The following is a 20,594-nucleotide window of genomic DNA, read 5'->3' on the forward strand; positions in this document are numbered from 1 at the left end:
GACAGTCTCTATGCTATGTGACTTAAGGCACAAGGAGGCTGCGCTGGGCAGGGAATAGAGCTGGAGTGACAGAGGTTTCCGATCTACCATATCTATTGCAGATTAATTCCAACGCTAATTTCTCAGTAATGCAGGAACAGACTGGACATTTAACCCCTTCACCCCCGGAGCTTTTTCCGTTTTTCCGTTTTCGTTTTTCGCTCCCCTCCTTCCCAGAGCCATAACTTTTTTATTTTTCCGTCAATTTGGCCATGTGAGGGCTTATTTTTTGCGGGACGAGTTGTACTTTTGAATGACATCATTGGTTTTAGCATGTCGTGTACTAGAAAACGGGAAAAAAATTCCAAGTGCAGTGAAATTGCAAAAAAAGTGCAATCCCACACTTGTTTTTTGCTTGCCTATTTTGCTAGGTTCACTAAATGCTAAAACTGACCTGCCATTATGATTCTCCAGGTCACTACGAGTTCATAGACACCTAACATGACTAGGTTATTTTTCACCTAAGTGGTGAAAAAAAATTCCAAACTTTGCAAAAAACAAAACAAAACAAAATTGCGCCATTTTCCGATACTCGTAGCGTCTCCATTTTTCGTGATCTGGGGTCAGGTGAGGGCTTATTTTTTGCGTGCCGAGCTGGCGTTTTTAATGATAGCATTTTGGTGTAGATACGTTCTTTTGATCGCCCGTTATTGCATTTTAATGCAATGTCGTGGCGACCAAAAAAACGTAAATCTGGCGTTTCGAATTTTTTTCTCATTACGCCATTTAGCGATCAGGTTAATGCTTTTTTTTTATTGATAGATCGGGCGATTCTGAACGCGGCGATACCAAATATGTGTAGGTTGGGTTTTTTTTTAATTGATTTATTTTGATTGGGGCGAAAGGGGGGTGATTTAAACTTTTATATTTTATTTTTTTTTTTCACATTTTTAAAAACTTTTTTTTTTTACTTTTGCCATGCTTCTATAGCCTCCATGGGAGGCTAGAAGCAGGCACAGCCCGATCGGCTCTGCTACATAACAGCGATCATCAGATCGCTGTTATGTAGCTAAAATGCAGGTGTGCTGTGAGCGCCGACCACAGGGTGGCGCTCACAGCCACCGGCAATCAGTAACCATAGAGGTCTCAAGGACCTCTATGGTTACAATGGAGGAGCATCGCCGACCCCCTATCATGTGACGGGGGTCGGCGATGCGCTCATATCCGGCTGCACGGCCGGATGCGGTAGTTAAATGCCGCTGTCTGCGTTTGACAGCGGCATTTAACTAGTTAATAGCGGCGGGTGATCGCGATTTCACCCGCCGCTATTGCGCGCACATGTCAGCTGTAAAAAACAGCTGACATGTCGCGACTTTGATGTGCGCTCACCGCCGGAGCGCACATCAAAGCGGGGGTCCCGACATGTGACGTACTATTCCGTCACATGTCGGGAAGGGGTTAAAGATATTGCTAAACTTAAGGTACCTTCACACTAAACGACTTTGCAACGAGAACAACGATCCGTGACGTTGCAGCGTCCTGGATAGCGATATTGTTGTGTTTGACACGCAGCAGCGATCTGGATCCTGCTGTGATATCGCTGGTCGTTGCTGAAAGTCCAGAACTTTATTTGGTCGTCAGATCAGCGTGTATCGTCGTGTTTGACAGCAAAAGCAACGATGCCAGCAATGTTTTACAATGGTAACCAGGGTAAATATCGGGTTACTAAGTGCAGGGCCGCGCTTAGTAACCCGATATTTACCCTGGTTACCATTGTAAAAGTAAAAAAAAAACACTACATACTCACCCTCTGATGTCTGTCACGTCCCCCGGCGTCCGCGCTGCTGCTCAGAGCTTCCTGCACTGAATGTGTCAGTGCCGGCCGTAAAGCAAAGCACAGCGGTGACGTCACCGCTGTGCTTTAGGGCCGGCGCTTACACAGTGCAGGGAAGCTAAAGGCGAGGGACGCGACAGACACGGCAATGTAAGTATGTAGTGTTTGTTTTTTTTTACATTTACACTGGTAACCAGGGTAAACATCGGTTTACTAAGCGCGGCCCTGCGCTTAGTAACCCGATGTTTACCCTGGTTACTCGGGGACTTCGGCATCGTTGGTCGCTGGAGAGCGGTCTGTGTGACAGCTCTCCAGCGACCACACAGCGACGCTGCAGCGATCGGCATCGTTGTCGATATCGCTGCAGCATCGCTTAATGTGACGGTACCTTTATGTTCAGAAGAGCTACATGTGTACTTGTATATAAATAGATTTGTGTTTGTCATCACGTGAAATCATACTGACAGATTCCTTTTTAAACGGTGCTCCATCTTTTTTTGCTTTTATGCTACATATTAAAGAATAATGTCTAGGCTTTTGTTTGTTTGTCTTTGTTTACCTGTTTTAGCGACATATAGTATCATTTGTGGTTTTCTGCCTTCTTTATTTCATTTCCCCATCTTAGGCCGGTTTCACATTAGCGTTTGCAGCAGCTGCGGAGGGCTGCGGACTTCCTCCGTGAAGCCCCGCTAGCTCCGCCTATTTCTGCATGCGGCCGGCATGCGGCCTGTGTACCTATCTTTAACATTAGGTATGCAGGTCGTGCCGCTGTATGCGGATGCTTCCGCATGCGTCGTTTTGACAATGCGGAGACCAGCGTAGGACGCAGGTTGTAGCAATTTTTTTTTCCGCATCGTCAAAACGAAGCATGCGGAAGCATCCGCATACTGCGGCACGACCTGCGTACCTAATGTTAAAGATAGGAGATAGGTACACAGGCCGCATACCGGCCGCATGCAGAAATAGGCGGAGCTAGCGGCCGAGGGCGGGGCTTCACGGAGGAAGTCCGCAGCTGCTACTAACGCTAGTGTGAAAGTAGCCTTACATGGTTCTCTAAACTAAAATGCTACATTTTAAATCCAATAGTCCAATCACGGTTTCCTTCAACATCTGCCGTTAGTGGAAAGTTGAGACATCCCTCTGCACATTAAGGCTATGTGCACACGTTGTGGATTTGCCTCTGGAATTTTTTGTGCTGATTCTGCATCTCTTGGCAGAAAAAGCAGGTGCGTTTTTTTGCCCGTTTTTATGCTTGTTTTGCGCATTTTTGGTGTGTTTTTGTATGCGTTTTTGAAAGCTAAATAAAGATGTATTGAGCAAAAATAAATTTGTGATGTCATTTCTTGTCCAACCTCTTTTACATTTGTCCAACCAACACTCCATTACACACATAGATAGATAGACAGATAGATCTATCTATCTATATTTATAGCTATCTATGTATCTATAGATATATGTATGGATAGATATATCTATAGATAGATGTAAATAGATATATGGATAGTTTGGCTACTTTCACACCAGTTTTCTTCCGTCAGGCAGGATCCGGCGAATTTTTGAAAAAAACGGATCCATTGCAAATAGTGAAAAACTGATGCAACTGATCCATTTTTTTGAGAGAGCGAACAGAAAATGTGCATGATTTGAATGGAAAAGTGCATGAAAAACTGGATTCGGAGGCCGGATTCATCATTTCACATCTCAGTTTCATACGTTTTTCAACTGATCAGACGCTGGGCATTTTTTCGCCGGACAAAAAAAAAAGTTCCTCTGTAAGATTTCTCCGTCCTCCGGTAACAGCTTTTTTGATGGATCCGGCAAAAAACAGATGAAACATGTGGCCATTAGGCGCAATCCGGCGCTCTATGAGAAAAAAAACCGGATCCGGCGGAAAAAACCGAATCCGTTTTTTTTTTCAAAACTCGCCGGATTGTGTCTGACGTCAAAAACCTGATGTGTGAAAGTAGCCAGATAGATAGATATATCTATAGATATACGGTAACTATAAATATATTTATAGATAGATATAGCCATAGTTATATGTATAGATATATCCATAGATATCCATGTATAGATATATAGATTTATCCATAGATATATCCATAGATTTAGAATAGCAAGGCCAAATGTTGATTAATGAACATGTTTAATTTAAAAAAAAAAAAATGGGAAAAAAAATGGGTCCAAGGCAAATTTCTGCGCCAGAGGGGGAAAGCCGACGGTCGGGGGCCAATATTTGTAGCCTGGGAAGGGGGTAATACCCATGGCCCCTTCCTAGGCTATGAATATCAGCCTGCAGCTGTCTGCATAGCCTTTACTGGCTATTAAAATAGGGGACCCCCCAAAAAAATGACGTGGAGTCCCCCTATATTTTTTAGTCAGAAAGGCTACGCAGACAGCTGCATGCTGATATTCATAGCCTAGAGAGGGGCCATGAATATTTGCGCCCCCCCCCCCCCCCTGGCTACAAATACCAGCCCCCAGCTGCCCCAGAAATGGCGCATCTGTAAGATGCACCAATTCCGGCACTTAGCCCCTCTCTTCCGACTCCCCTGTAGCGGTGGGATATGGGGTAATAAGGGGTTAATGTCACCTTGCTAATGTAAGGTGACATTATTAAGCCTGGTTAGTAATGGAGAGGTGTCAATAAGACGCCTATCCATTACTAATCCTATAGTAGTGAAAGAATTAAAAAAAAAAAAATGACACAGCCAGAAAAAAAGTATTTTAATATTCTTAATTTCACAATACTTACCATACTCGATCGCCTGCAAAAAATTAAAAATAATAATTCCACCGTATACTCACTTTACGCCGTAGTCCAATTAATAACGAGTGTCCCACGACGATCTCCCCTATAGAACAGTGACTTTGGGTGATGTCACCGCTCTATAGGACCTCCCAGTGACACACTGACAGGAGACAATGGCTCCTGCAGTGCATCACTGAAGAGGTTACCTGAGTTAATTGGTCTCTCTTTATGGCAAAGCTGCGTGGGACTATTTCTCACAGAGGCGGAGGATACCTTACGTCATTGTATCGTCGGAGCCCCTGGAGAGCGTTCGCATCAGCTGATATGGCTGCTCTCCACGGGAGATTGTTGTGGGACACTCGTATTAATTGGATTTCTGCGGATCAGGGAGTATATTGTTTGTTTATTATTTTAATATTTTTTTGCAGGTGAGCAAGGGCTTCGGGGATCAAGGTGATGGTGAGTATGTACTCTATGTTGTATGTACTGTATGTGCTGTGTATAGGTGTTGTATGTACTGTATGTTGTATGTACGGTTTTATGTTGTATGGTTGTATGTACTGTATGTTGTATGTACTGTTGTATGTTGTATGTACAGTATGTCATATGTTGTATGTGCTGCATGTCTTAAGTTGCATGTACTTGTTATATGTTGTATGTACTGTATGTTTGTATGTGTTTTTTTTTTTTTTTACATTCAACACATTAGCTGGATGATGGGACTACTACTGTCCCATCATTGGCTAATGTGTCAATCACTGTCACTGTAGCAGGCATAGCCTGATGGGACTTGTAGTCCCATCAGGCGATGCCTACACACACACACACACACACACACACACACACACACACACACACACACACACACACACACACACACACACACACACACACACACACACACACACACACACACCCAAAGACCGCCCCGCACAGACCCCCGACAGCCCCACAGATGCATCGGCATCCCCACACAGACCCACTGACAGCCCGCAGACCCCGCACGCACACAGTCACCACCCACACTCAGCCCACACACTCCCTCCTCCTGATCTGCAGCGTTTCATCCGCAGCTAAACCGCAGATTTTTATTACATGCAGATCCGCACAAAGAATATATGTTATATATGCTGCGGAAAAAACAACGCTGCGTTTCTGCGCGTTTTTTTTCCGCAGCATGTGCACAGTGGATTGGGTTTTCCATAGGTTTACAGGGTACTGTAAACTGCATGGGAAACTGCTGCAGATCCGCAGCGTCAAAAACGCTGCGGATTCACGGTAAAATCTGCAACGTGTGAACATGGCCTAAATAGCAGGAAGTCTCATCATAGTCGGCAGATTCAGCCTGCAATACTTGATTATTAAATAAATAAAAATTTTCGTTATCCGATTTTAATTCAGGAGGTCAAAATCATTAAGAAATGGCTCATTTCATGAAGCTGACATCTTTTGAAAATATGTAGAACAGTGCAATCTGTGTGTGACCATCTCTGGTTTTTATGGCCACATTTTCGGGTCTGTACTACATCACTGAAACCGTGTAATCACATTGCATTGATGGCATGCGGCATGCTGTCATATATCTGTGAAATGCTTACATTTTGTGCCAACTTGAATCATTTTTTTAGTTAGTTTACAAAAAGAACATTTGTAACATACAGATTACTGAATAAGTAATCCTTTTGGTCACTAGTTCTCTTTATTTCTATTTTTATGTTGCTATTTTAAATATTGAAAAACTGAAGGGAATTGTGATTTATTACTTTTTCCTTGAAGCTGCGGAATATCTATCTATTGTAGTGACCCTTCTTGCCACGGCAGTATTGAAATTCATGTGTAGTCCAAACTCCCAGAGATTTTCTAACCAGGGGGCCTCGCTCATCATAAAGAACCCTTTCAGTTGTCACTTAATTGAAGTTTTCTTTTTGGGCTTCATATATAAGTAAGGGTCAGAGTAGGGCACTTCACTGTGTCTATGAAGAAAAAATAGAAAAGCAGGTCTGTGCTTCTGAAAATCCTAATTACAACGTTTTAGCCTCTCCCACCGGAATAGAAATACTGTGTCCAGGGCGAGGATGAGGTGTGCGCTGACTCCATGTCGGTTAGCTTTTCAGCGATCTTTTTTCCACATTGTAAGTTGTAACCTGGTCTTTCAGGCAGCTGCTTTCTGCTTGCAGGACTGTGTACCTTTGTGAAGCGTTGCCATTGTTAGTGACGTTTTGTAGCCTCACACAATTGTAAAACCTATGTTATTATTCTGGTTCTATGCAGTGGCATAACCAGATTGCATGCTTGACGTGTAAGGGGGAGGAATTCTGATTTAACTGAGTGATCACATTGTGTTTTTACTCTGGGTGGTTGTAATATACCAGGGCTAAAGTCCACACTGCGCTCTCACAATACAATCCCTTCATTCTGGTGATTGCACTGGGTAAGAGACCAGACTGAGGGTAAATTGAATTAAATGGTCTTTAGCCAGTATTTGCAGAGAAAGAAGGTCAATGAAAGTAAACTGATATGTATTGGAAATCTGCACATATGAAATGTTTATTTTGATTGTTTTCTTATTTGTTATAATGTTCAATACTATTTATATCTTCAGCCCTGTCGGGTCTTCTCGTCTGAATCCCCACCACCGCAAAACTGGATTCGGACGTATGCGCTAAAGGGGGGCCATAGACTATAATAGCTCCGACAAAGTGAACGTATGCTCTGCTGTGCATAATTTGTGAGCGTATACACCTACTGGAGACGGACACTGAGCGCAGTCTGCTACTGGCACTAACCCCGTGTTGCAGGGGGTTCTGACGTTGGCACTGACGTTGGCCCTGACAAATCCATTGAACGGGTGCTGAAGGATTTAAAAGTGACTTCATAAATGTATCTACCTAAGGCTAGGTTCACATTGCGTTAATGTGTGCACGCTAACGGACAGCGTTGCACGGCGAAAATGTCGCAATTAACGCCGTGCAACGGGTCCGTTAGCGCACCCATTGACAGCAATGCGAAGTTTCCCTGTAGCGCATCGCTAGCGCGTGCCCCTTTCGGCTCGCGCTAGCGATGTGCCGTTCTTCTGTGGTGCGCCTCGGACGCTGCTTGCATCGTCCGCGGCGCGCCCGAGGTCCGTTCCCCGCTCTCGCAGATCGGGGATCTGCGAGAGTGGGGACGTTAATGCGATCCCTAACACGGCCCCTAAATAAACATTGCGTTAGCGCAATCCGCTAGCGCTAAACGGATTGCCCTAACGCAATGTGAACCTACAAAAACCCTAAACATTTTGGGCTGTCCAGTTGGGCTAGAATGTGCTGCTCATTTTGCTATACATCTTTAAATTTTCCTCTGGGTAGCAGCTTCTTAGAATAACCGAAAAATACGTGCACCTCCAAAACTGTAAATCATTGCTCCATATTGTTTATTGCATGGGATGATTTATAAGTTGGGGCCTCTGGAAAGCCTAAGTCTCAATTAGTTAATTTTTGTACACTAATCGTTTTGTCAAAGTTCCTTACTGCAACGGATCTCTGCAAAATAGTCCAGCTTTGTAAGTTTTCTATTAAGATGATTATTTATTTTATGTTCAGAAGCTTGCATTAACTATTGTGTTGTGTTTGTGTCTTGTTTTGCAGCCAGAAGATATTGCTGCAAGCTCTCACACTTTTAAGGAGAAGTATTTTAGGAAGTCAAAGCCTTGTTCAGTCTGCAAGCAACCTGTGAGTGAGCAGGGAATATCATGCCGAGGTATTTATCACCATTTGTTTGTCCTGTAGATAAAGTTGTTCTCATTAGGCAGTAAAACCCTTTCTAGCGTGTGTGCATATGCCTGGCTACATGTGATCGACGGGATCAATTAATGAGAACAATGAAGAATTGTCATTTGACAATATGTGTAATGTGTGGGCAATATATAACTAAAGAATCTTAGCTGCATTCCACAATGGAGTCAATGATTTTTCAGTTATGTTTAACTACGATTGATTGCTTGATCCTGATTTAAATGTATCCTTTCTACGTAGTCATCTGTTAGCTGGAAAGTTTAGGAGTACAAATCTTTTTGTTGTACAGATTTTGCAATTAGACTGTCGGACCACGGCCTTTAGAAGACGGCCTATCGGCTTCTAAGTACTGTAGGACCCACCCAAATTTTATGTGCACAGAACAATTGCTGATGCGGTTGTTCTGTGCTCGTAGAATATCATGGTTATCGACAGGACATCTCATGTTTAGACAGGATGATGTGCTTGTGCGAATAATGATTTTATTATCAACATGAACTATTCAATCACCTGAAGAATGAGCATTTTGCTCATGTGTCAGATGATTGCCAGCTTGATTATACAAGCCCATTATCGGCAAACAAGCATTCTAACAAATACCCGTTCACAATTATTGACTTATCTAGTCTGTTACAGTGTATTTAATGGGTTTTCTGGGCTTAATACAATAGAAAAAATCAGACTGTGTGTATAATCATTCTCGAAACATGCATGTTACTTTTATTTTCAATATTTCAATATTTAACTCCCATTTAGCACCCTGCTGCCACACTTGTGGTCTGTTATTGTTTACATTCTGATCTTCCTGCTAACTCAAACATTCCCACTCTCAGTGCCTGCCCAATCCAACTACAAAGCACCCTCCTGAGACTCCTATGCAGTCTCAAGATAGGAAAAGCTATCCACAACATTTGTCCTAGTCTGCAGTGGTGCCGAACCAGGGAATAGGAGCTGCCATAGGCAATCTTGTGACCGAAAGGACACAACAGGATTTATACCAGATAATCTGGATCACATCATTATGTGGGCAGCTAGGAAAAGTAGAGGCACTAGTATCTGCTCTTGGGGAATGCTGCCATTATAAAAACCGGCAAGATACAGGTCTAGCCACATTTCCCTCGTGATCAAGCTAGGTGAAATGTGTGTTGGGGTGGTCCATCACACTGTATGGTAATTCTGGCTAGAATTTAGCATTTTTGATAATCAGGGTACTAGTACCAAAGCAATGTTCAGTGCTCGGTGACTGATATAGGGGGTTCAATACTTACCTTATAGATCCTTAGGCTGGTGATGTATTTTTATATTTTATCCCACTCGTTGTGCTAGTCACCTCTTTTAGTGATGCTGTATACACATAAAAAATATCCTGTGCAGTCTGGAGTATCTTGCTTTATAATCTCGTATATATGCATTATTAATATTACGCACCCCTTTAATTATTTTTTTTGCGTAATTCTCCTAATTTTGTGTATTATTATTATTATTATTGTCCTCCACTAATAAATAAAAGGTCAATTTGCATACATTTCAGTTGACTGAACTGTTTTTTTTTTTATGTATAGCTCAGGAACAGAGCAGATTTTTAATAAGTAAATTATGAAGTTTTCTAATTTCTGATAAGCTTTCCAATGCTTGAATAATACATGTGCTAGAAAACCCCCTTCAATATATGTGAAATGTATCATCCTAGTGTCCTGACACTTTAGATCACACAGGATTGTCTACACTAGATACATTTGTTGGGAACATTCAGCAGCACTAGCATCTAGAAAGATTTTAGTCTTTGGATGTTTGTAAGAATGCTCATTATTGACTTTTAGAATTGTTCCTTCCAATTAGTGGCACTGGAGTTCACTCTATTCCCTCTGAAGAGGCTATTTACATTGACCACAAAGAGTGAAAAAGTTATGATGTATTAGGCCCCTTTCACATTGCGTTCATCCCCACTCTCAGTGGTCCCGTTGGGGCTGAGTGTCCAGTAGGTGTATACATCCTAAAATGAGGCACGACAGAGTACACGTTGATGATGTCAGCAACATTATAGTCAATGGCCCCGTCGGTGCATATGCCCGAATCGCGTTTTGTAGAGGGAGGGGGGTTCAGACGTAAGCCCCAACGAGACTACTGAATGTGGGATAAAGAGCTGTAATTCACCCTTACACCACATTGTCTTTTAGAATATGCACAGTTTGTCATTATCAAATGATTAAAGGCGTCGCCCAGGATGGAATTTTTTTTATTATTATTATTTATGTACTTATTTTTAGAAAGGCTGGGAATGTGTGTTGTTGTTGTTGTTGTTGTTTTTTTTAAATCTATAATGCTGTAGTGCTCCCTGCCAGAGTGACATGAGATTCCTCTAGCTGATCATGTGCTGCCTATTCACATGACCACTGCAGCCAATCACTAGCCTCACAGCCTTGGGCCACTACTTGCACACAGCCACTTCTGAGGAAATGTTTGGTTGGGAAGGTTATGTGGCTAGCAGTAATGTGATTGGCTACTGGGAAATAAATGGAGGCTGGCTGTGACTACTATAGTGTTGGCTGCATTTACAAAACATGTCATGGACAGCCTCAAATATAATGGCGAAAGTGCATTAAGTTGAGAAATCTTCAAAAAATGATTTCTTCTATAAAATGACTGATGGCTAAGCAGTGTAAGACTGTAAAATGTAGTCTGTTCTTAATAACTAGCAATATTAAACTAATATATTTATTTTCTTCTAAGTGTGCAAGTATGTCTGTCACAAGAGATGTGAAGTAAAGGTAAGTGTGCACGCACTTATAGTTCATCTCTATGTATCCGTAGCTGACGTTAAATTACGGGCTTTGCAGAACGCTTAGCTGCAGCCACTTTACCACCAGACGCACAGACAATGCCTTCCTATTACCGTATATACTAGAGTATAAGCAGACCCGAGTATAAGCCGAGACCCCTAATTTTGCCACAAAAAACTGGGAAAACATAATGACTCGAGTAAAAGCCTAGGGTGGGAAATGCAGCAGCTACTGGTAAATGTCAAAAATTAAAAATAGATACCAATGAAAGTAAAATTAATTGAGACATCAGTAGGTTAAATGTTTTTGAATATCCATATTGAATCAGGAGCCCCATATAATGCTCCATAAAGTTCATGATGGGCCCCATAAGATGCTCCATACAAAATACGCCCCATATAATGCTCCATAAAGTTCATAATGGGCCCCAAAAGATGCTCCATAATAAAATATGCCCCATATAATGCTCCATAAAGTTTATGATGGGCCCCATAAGGTGCTGCATAGAAACATTTGCCCCATATAATGCTGCACAAAGGTTGATTATGGCCCCATAAGATGCTCAATAGAAATATTTGGCCCATATGCTGCTGCTGCAGTTAAAAAAAAAAAAAATAAAAATAAAAAAAAAATGACATACTCACCTCTTGTCCTGAGCAGTCCGGGACACCGGCACTTGCGATATTCACCTGTCCCCATTCCACCACCACGCTCCGCTCTGTCTTCTGTTGTTCTGCAGTGACTGTTAAGGCAGAGGGCGGCTCGCACAGTAAACACGTCATCGCGCCCTCTGACCTGAACGTCACAGCCAGAGGACACGGAAGATGGAGCGTCGTGCGGCGGTGGAACGGGGACAGGTGAATATTGCATGCCTCACCCTACCCCGTTATACTCAGCCTCCCAGCGTGGTCCCTGGCAGCTTCTCCGATGCGATGGTCTATGGCGCCGATAGCTTGTTCCTGTGTTCAGCGGTCACTGGTACCGTTCATTAAAGTAATGAATATGCGCTCTACCCCTATGGGAGTGGAGTCACATCCATATTCATTACTTTAAGGAGTGGTACCATGTGACCGCTGAACACAGGAAGAGCTGCGGGCGCCGGAGAAGCAGGGATATGCAGAGACACGCCGAGAGCAGGTGAGTATGATGTGACAGATACCGCTCCCCCTCCCCCGCCGACCCCTGGGACAATGACTCTAGTATAAGCCGAGAGGGGCACTTTCAGCCTAAAAAAATGGGCTGAAAATCTCGGCTTATACTCGAGTATATGCAGTCCTTATTTTATATATTGTATCTTATGATGGTTTTAAGTAAAAAAAAAGTACGATAAGGACCATATAACATTTGTCAAGCATGTAAGCTAGGATGGAAAAGTGAAAAGATGTATGTCAGGTTATGGTCAGGTTAGATAAGGTGGTCAATGGTCTTCTTCAGTCTTCATGCATGCACTCCCAATAATGTGTGCTGCTGTGAATAGTCATGTACATAGTGCACAGTTTAGTAGGGTTTTGTCAATTTATTCACAACAAGGGCGATATTTCCATGGACTCCAGGTGTTTCCCTTGTTATGGAGGTTTCCAATCGCCATACAAGATGTTTAGAAGATGCCAAATGGCATGTTTTCCTCCTGGCTGTCAGTTATAAACTGGACTAAGGACAGGAACTACACTGCTCAAAAAAATAAAGGTAACACTCAAATAACACATCCTAGATATCACTGAATGAAATATTCCAGTTGCAAGTCTTTATTCATTCCATAGTGGAATGCGTTGAGAACAATAAAACATAAAAATGATCAATGAAAATCAAAATTAATATCCCATGGAGGTCTGGATTTGAAATGATACTCAAAAACAAACTGTAACTCAGGCTGATCCAACTTCAGTGGAAATGCCTCAAGGCAATGGAATGATGCTCAGTAGTGTGTGTGGCCTCCATGTTCCTGCATGACCTCCCTACAATGCCTGGGCATAGTCCTGATGAGGCGGTGGATGGTCTCCTGTGGGATCTCCTCTCAGACCTGGACTAAAGCATCTACCAACTCCTGGACAGTCTGTGGTGCAACATGATGTTGGTGGATGGTGCTAGACATGATGTCCCAGATGTGTTCAATCGGATTCAGGTCTGGGGAATGGGAGGGCCTGTCCATAGCTTCAATGCCTTCATCTTGCAGGAACTACTGACACACTCCAGCCACATGAGGTCTGGCATTGTCCTGCATTAGGAGGAACCCAGGGCAAACCGCACCAGCATATGGTCTCACAAGGGGTCTGAGGGTCTCTTCTCGGTACCTAATGGCAGTCAGGCTACCTTTGGCGAGCACATGGAGGGCTGTGTGGCCCTCCAAAGAAATGCCATCCCACACCATTACTGACCCACTGCCAAACCGGTCATGCTGAAGGATGTTGCAGGCAGCAGATCGCTCTCCATGGCGTCTCCAGACTCTGTCACGTCTGTCACATATGCTCAGTGTGAACCTGCTTTCATCTATGAAGAGCACAGGGCGCCAGTGGTGAATTTGCCAATCCTGGTGTTCTGTGGCAAATGCCAAGCATCCTGCATGGTGTTGGGCTGTGAGCACAACCTCCATCTGTGGATGTCGGGCACTCAGACCATTCTCATGGAGTCAGTTTCTAACCATATGTGCAGACACATGCACATTTGTGGCCTGCTGGAGGTCATTTTGCGGGGCTCTGGCAGTGCTCCTCCTGTTCCTCCTTGCACAAAGGCTGAGGTAGCGGTCCTGTTGCTGGGTTGTTGCCCTCCTACGGCCCCCTCCACATTTCCTGGTGCACTGGCCTGTCTCCTGGTAGCGCCTCCTGCCTCTGGACGCTACGCTGACAGACACAGCAAACCTTCTTGCCACAGCTCACATTGATGCGCCATCCTGGATGAGCTGCACTACCTGAGCCACTTGTGTGGGTTGTAGAGTCCGTCTCATGCTACCACGAGTGTGAAAGCACAACCAACATTCAAAAGTGACCAAAACAGCAGCCAGAAAGCATTGGTACTGAGATGTGGTCTGTGGTCCCCATTTGCAGAACCACTCATTTATTGAGTGTGTCTTGATAATTGCCAATAATTCCCATCTGTTGTCGATTCCATTTGCACAACAGCGTGTGAAATTGATTGTCAAACCGTGTTGCTTCCTAAGTGGACGGTTTGATTTCACAGACGTTTGATTTACTTGGAGTTATTCTGTTGATTAAGTGCTCCCTTTATTTTTTTGAGCAGTGTTTTTTCAGTACTATGGCAGGTCATGAAAAACTGTTTTCCGTAGTGCTCGGTTCTATAGTACTGTCTAGTGTTTTTTCTTCACTATTTAAAAGGCAAGACCTAAGCTGTTGTTTAAAGGGAACCTGTCAGCAGGATTCTGCTTAGTAACCTGCACACAGTGTCACGTCAGCGCCGTTATACTGATTAAAATGATACCTGGGGTGATCAATCTTGTGGTTGTTGTTTAATCTTTTTCAGTTTTGTGTTAATGATATGCTCGTTCTTGAGAGCGGGCCTGGAGAGGGGGTCTTCATGTGAGGCTCTGATTAGGTATTCATAATGCAGACTGCTGACAGGTCACTGATCCCTCACTGACCTGCCCCCTAGAAAATTTTTCCTGCGCAGTAGTTATCCGATAGCAGTGCTATCTTTGTAGAGAAATAAAAAAATCCTCCTCCAAGATGGCGTCGACACATGTGCAGTAGCAGCTATCAGATCACCTCTATATACACTGATAGCTGTTACTGCACAGGCTCCATTTTCAAATTGATTTTTTTTTGATTATCAGGATGACCTTAACCATATTAATTATATACACATTACACATACGAATATGCTGCAGCGCAGGAGCCACGGCTGGTGTCTACCTGCGGAAGGTTTTTTCAGTATGTAATCATCAACATTAACAGAAATAAACACTTGAAATAGTTCACTCTGTAATGACTCTATATAATATGAGATTCACTTTTTGTATTGATGAACTGAAATTAACTTTTTGATCATCTAATTTTGTGAAAAGCACTTTATATTCACTATGTAAACTAGAGGGCAGGTCAGTCAGGGATCAGTGACCTGTCAGCAGTCTGCTCTATGAATACCTAATCAGAGCACCACATGAAGACCCCCCACAGTTCGCCCCGAAGCACAGGCATATCATTAACTCAGCACTGAAAATAAAGATTAAAGGCCCCGTCTCACACAGCGACGCTGCAGCGATACAGACAACGATGCTGATCGCTGCAGCGTCGCTGTGTGGTCGCTGGGGAGCTGTCACACAGACAGCTCTCTCCAGCGACCAACGATCAGGGGAACGACTTCGGCATCGTTGAAACTGTCTTCAACGATGCCGAAGTCCCCCTGCAGCACCCGGGTAACCAGGGTAAACATCGGGTTACTAAGCGCAGGGCCGCGCTTAGTAACCCGATGTTTACCCTGGTTACCAGCGTAAATGTAAAAAAAAAAAAACAGTACATACTCACCATCTGTTGCCCGTCAGGTCCCTTGGCGTCTGCTTCCTGCTCTGACTGAGCCTCCGTACAGTGAGAGCTGAGAGCAGAGCGCAGCGGTGACGTCACTGCTGTGATCTGCTCTCACTTTACGGCGGCTCAGTCAGAGCAGGAAGCAGACGGCAAGGGACCTGACGGACATCAGATGGTGAGCATGTACTGTTTGTTTTTTTTTACATTTACGCTGGTAACCAGAGTAAACATCGGGTTACTAAGCGCGGCCCTGCGCTTAGTAACCCGATGTTTACCCTGGTTACCAGTGAAGACATCGCTGGATCGGTGTCACACACACCGATTCAGCGATGTCAGCGGGACCTCAACGACCAAAAAAAGGTCCAGGCCATTCCGACACGACCAGCGATCTCGCAGCAGGGGCCTGATCGCTGGTACGTGTCACACATAGCGAGATCGCTACTGAGGTCGCTGTTGCGTCACAAAACTTGTGACTCAGCAGCGATCTCGCTAGCGATCTCGCTATGTGAGACGGGGCCTTAAGGCTAAGTTCACACGTTGCAGAATTGCCGCGGAAATTTCCGCAGCAATTCTGCGCCTCCTGCCGCGGGTATATCGCATGCAGAATTAGCATGCATATACCCGCAGAAAACTAGCGTTTTGCAAGCATAATTAGCTTGCAGAATGCTAGTTTTCCAAGCGATCTGTAGCATCGCTTGGAAAACTGACTGACAGGTTGGTCACACTTGTCAAACATAGTGTTTGACAAGTGTGACCAACTTTTTACTATAGATGCAGCCTGTGCAGCATCTATAGTAAAAGATCGAATGTTTAAAAATAATAAAAAAAATAAAAAACATGGTTATACTCACTTGCAGACCTCAGCGGCGTCCGTTCCTATAGCTGGAGTGCAGTGAAGGGCCTGCGATGACGTCACTGTCTTGTGATTGGTCGCGTGAGTCACATGAGCTGTCACTCGACCAATCACAAGACAGTGACGTCATCACAGGTCCTGAACCACATCATCTATAGGAACGGAAGAGGGATCATGCACCGGAGAGGCGGGAACACTTCAGGGGCCATCAGAGGGTGAGTATAGGACTATTTTTTATTTTAATTCTTTATTTTTTACCAATTATATGGTGCCCAGTCCGTGGAGGAGAGTCTCCTCGCCTCCACCCTGGGTACCAACCGCACATGATCTGCTTGCTTCCCGCATGGTGTGCACAGCCCCGTGCGGGAAGTAAGCAGATCAATGCACTCCTATGGGTGCAGAATTGCCGCGATTCCGCAATTTAAATGAACATGCTGCGTTTTTTTCTGGAATGCGATTCCGCTCAGGAAAAAAATGCAGCATGTGCACAAAAAATGCGGAATGCATTCTATTACATAGGATGCTTAATGTAAGCGTTTTTTTCGCGGTTTTATAGCGTTTTTATAGCGAAAAACCGTGAAAAAACCGCGAAAAATATGCTACGTGTGCACACAGCCTCAAGGGAACCTGTCACCCCGAAGATCGAAGATGAGCTAAGCCCACTGGCATAAGGGGCTTATCTAGAGCATTCTGGAATGCTGTAGATAAGCCCCCGATGTATCCTTCAAGATGAGAAAAAGAGGTTAGATTATACTCTCCCAGACAGGTTCCCTTTAAAGTTAACTTGCCATGTTCAAAAAGGCATCTTATGTGCAGGGAGGTTGTTTTAGAGCAGGAAGGTCTGATCAAATTGATAATTGATTTTTGTGGGAAAAGTTACAGTAAAACTTGTATTTTATTAATTGACATCCCTGGTGTTCATATTCATGTGTTCAGTGGGCAGTCCTACTCAGTGATTAGTTGTATGACTGTGCATGCAGAGATAGCCGTCTATCACGGAGTAGGACCGCCCACTGGACTCCTATGCATAGTCACCAGGGATTTCAATGAATAAAATGCATGGTTTACTGAATCTTTTTCAACAAACCTATATATCATTCTACACTGCTTGCACCATGGTGTCTACAGATCAGACTGCATGTACCATGTGAGTTTCCCTTTAAACAGGTTTTACCTGGAGCTAGTGAATTAAAATCCTGATTTAGTTTGACTAGGAGCAAAAGCAAGTCTGTATCTCCACTGCCATTCCTCACCGCACACAATTGTGGTCACTGCAGTGACATACACACCCCGCCTTATAGTTTTTTCTTACCCTAAAGCAGGCAGGCTAGACACAGACATCTGTTTCCATTCTGTGTTAGGTGCTGTGGATTGATTCCAGATCCTGGCTGTACCGGAGCCAGTGGTTTTGGTAAGCTGAGGCTGATTGTTCACAAGGCCAAATTATTTAGAATAAATAGCACTCAGTGTATCATGTTTCATGGCAGAAGTTTCTACTAGGAAGGAAAGTAGAAATCTGACCTGCTGAACGCCATTGCATCAGATTGATGGAGGTAGGCAAAGCAGCCTAATAAAAATAGTAGGATTTAATCGTTACAGTATTGAATGCAGCACGGCATTGTGTAAATGTAACTGTGCTCTATATAGAAGTGAAAAGAGCAGTATTAAGATAAGGAGTTCCTTTTTCTACAATAATTTTTATGCTTTTGTTTTTTGTTTTTTATTTAGGTAGTGACTCCATGTTCTCTTCCGTTAAATTACGAGTTGGTAAGTGCATATTTATAATAATAATAATAGTAATAATTTATTATTATTATTAAACAGAAAACCTTTGGGATATTTATTCACAGTTCTATTACCTATAGAGATTCATGAAGAAAGCAGTTTCAGTAAGAACAATTGTGCTACATACAACTGCACACATCTGTGCGGACATGCTACAACAGTAACATGTGATTAAGTTATAATATTGAGAAATTGTTGTTACGTAAATGTGATCTTAAAGAGAACCTTCCACAAATTATAGCATAATAAACTGTAGATTTCTTCACCTAATACTAGGAATGTAGATACAAATGTTTTTTTTTCTCCACTACACTTTTCCTATTCTTCAACTGGGCATTTAATTTATTTCAGCTCTGGGGACATGTACTCTAAACAATCATAAAAAGAGATGTAGGACTAGACTCCCACAGTTCTGACCAAAATGAAAAGCCCATAGAGTAGGCCACAAATGTACCAGTAGTTAGTCACAAGACTTCATCTGTCTCATGTGACCATGCTCTTGACACCTCCCTAACTGCACCAGCAGTAATTCTTACCTCTCATAGGTCTGCCATCCTCAGCCACTGCCCCGACACTCCTCACTCTGTACTTACCTCTCATAGGTCTTCCATCCTCAGCCACTCCCGCGACACTTCTCACTCTGTACTTACCTCTCATAGGTCTGCCATCCTCAGCCACTCCCGCGACACTCCTCACTCTGTACTTACCTCTCATAGGTCTGCCATCCTCAGCCACTCCCGCGACATTCCTCACTCTGTACTTACCTGTCATAGGTCTGCCATCCTCAGCCACTCCCGCGACACTCCTCACTCTGTACTTACCTCTCATAGGTCTGCCATCCTCAGCCACTCCCGCGACACTCCTCACTCTGTACTTACCTCTCATAGGTCTGCCATCCTCAGCCACTCCCGCGACACTCCTCACTCTGTACTTACCTCTCATAGGTCTGCCATCCTCAGCCACTCCCGCGACACTCCTCACTCTGTACTTACCTGTCATAGGTCTGTCATCCTCAGCCACTCCCGCAACACTCCTCACTCTGTACTTACCTGTCATAGGTCTGCCATCCTCAGTCACTCCCGCGACACTCCTCACTCTGTATTTACCTCTCATAGGTCTGCCATCCTCAGCTGATCCCGCTACACTCCTCAATCTGTACTTACCTGTCATATTGTTGGACAATATGGATTAGTAGTTTATTAGTTCAAATTTAATTACCCGAGGATTGTAATTGAATACCTGAGACCACTAAATAGTGATTATAATGGTGATAAAAGTAGCACTCTTGCTGCAGCTAAGAATAATGATGTGCCATGCACAAGTCTGTTTTTTTTCAGCTGGATTTATGATATTCCACATCTACTGATGCTGCTTATGTGACTGATAGATGATTATTACTCTTGCTGTGTACGCCACTAATCATTGCAAGGTTTGCAAACATGGGCTATCCAAACCTTCATGTGAGGCAAGCGAGAGTGGGGGAGGTCTGCCCGGACCCTGGTATTCGGCACTGTATGGTTTCCACATCTGGGAATGATAACTTCCAAACCTTTTATAGACTAATCTTTAGAATTTTCTGCAATGTTTATCTCAGCACTTACAGTATGTGATTGAGCTTGCATTATTTTTTCCAAATTGATGTTGGTATTTCTATGTTTATTTCTGACTTTTATTTGTGAATGTGACACTAATAGGTTGCCCATTAATCTAACTGTAAGCTGCCTATTATCGAGCTCTGTGTACCACTTCTCACTGTTTTCTCTATTGCCAGCTATGATGTTCAAATATCTGCAATTGGACTTAGTAGAATACAGTTAAATCCATATATATTTGGACAGAGACAACATTTTTCTAATTTTGGTTATAGACATTACCACAATGAATTTTAAACAAAACAATTCAGATGCAGTTGAAGTTCAGACTTTCAGCTTTCATTTGAGGGTATCCACATTAAAATTGGATGAAGGGTTTAGGAGTTTCAGCTCCTTAACATGTGCCACACTGTTTTTAAAGGGACCAAAAGTAATTGGACAGATTAAATAATTTTGAATAAAATGTTCATTTCTAGTGCTTGGTTGAAAACCCTTTGTTGGCAATGACTGCCTGTAGTCTTGAACTCATGGACATCACCAGACGCTGTGTTTCCTCCTTTTTGATGCTCTGCCAGGCCTTCACTGCGGTGGTTTTCAGTTGCTGTTTGTTTGTGGGCCTTTCTGTCTGAAGTTTAGTCTTTAACAAGTGAAATGCATGCTCAATTGGGTTGAGATCTGGTGACTGACTTGGCCATTCAGGAATATTCCACTTCTTTGCTTTAATAAACTCCTGGTTAGCTTTGGCTTTATGTTTTGGGTCATTGTCCAGCT

The 20,594-nt window shown here is 43.4% G+C and overlaps 1 protein-coding gene across 4 annotated transcripts in view; it reads left to right on the forward strand.

Annotated features, from left to right (window-relative positions):
* TNS3 (tensin 3) overlaps nt 1-20,594 on the forward strand; it is a 586,621-nt gene that overhangs the window by 259,411 nt on the left and 306,616 nt on the right. For all 4 annotated transcript variants that reach the window (XM_077269387.1, XM_077269390.1, XM_077269388.1 and 1 more), the window contains exons 2-4: nt 8,192-8,303; nt 11,069-11,106; nt 18,175-18,213. In XM_077269387.1, coding sequence (XP_077125502.1) covers nt 8,192-8,303; nt 11,069-11,106; nt 18,175-18,213 — 189 coding nt within the window. The remainder of the gene's footprint in view (nt 1-8,191; nt 8,304-11,068; nt 11,107-18,174; nt 18,214-20,594) is intronic.

Source organism: Ranitomeya variabilis, chromosome 6 (genome assembly GCF_051348905.1).
Source record: "Ranitomeya variabilis isolate aRanVar5 chromosome 6, aRanVar5.hap1, whole genome shotgun sequence".
NCBI classification, from domain to species: Eukaryota; Metazoa; Chordata; class Amphibia; order Anura; family Dendrobatidae; genus Ranitomeya; species Ranitomeya variabilis.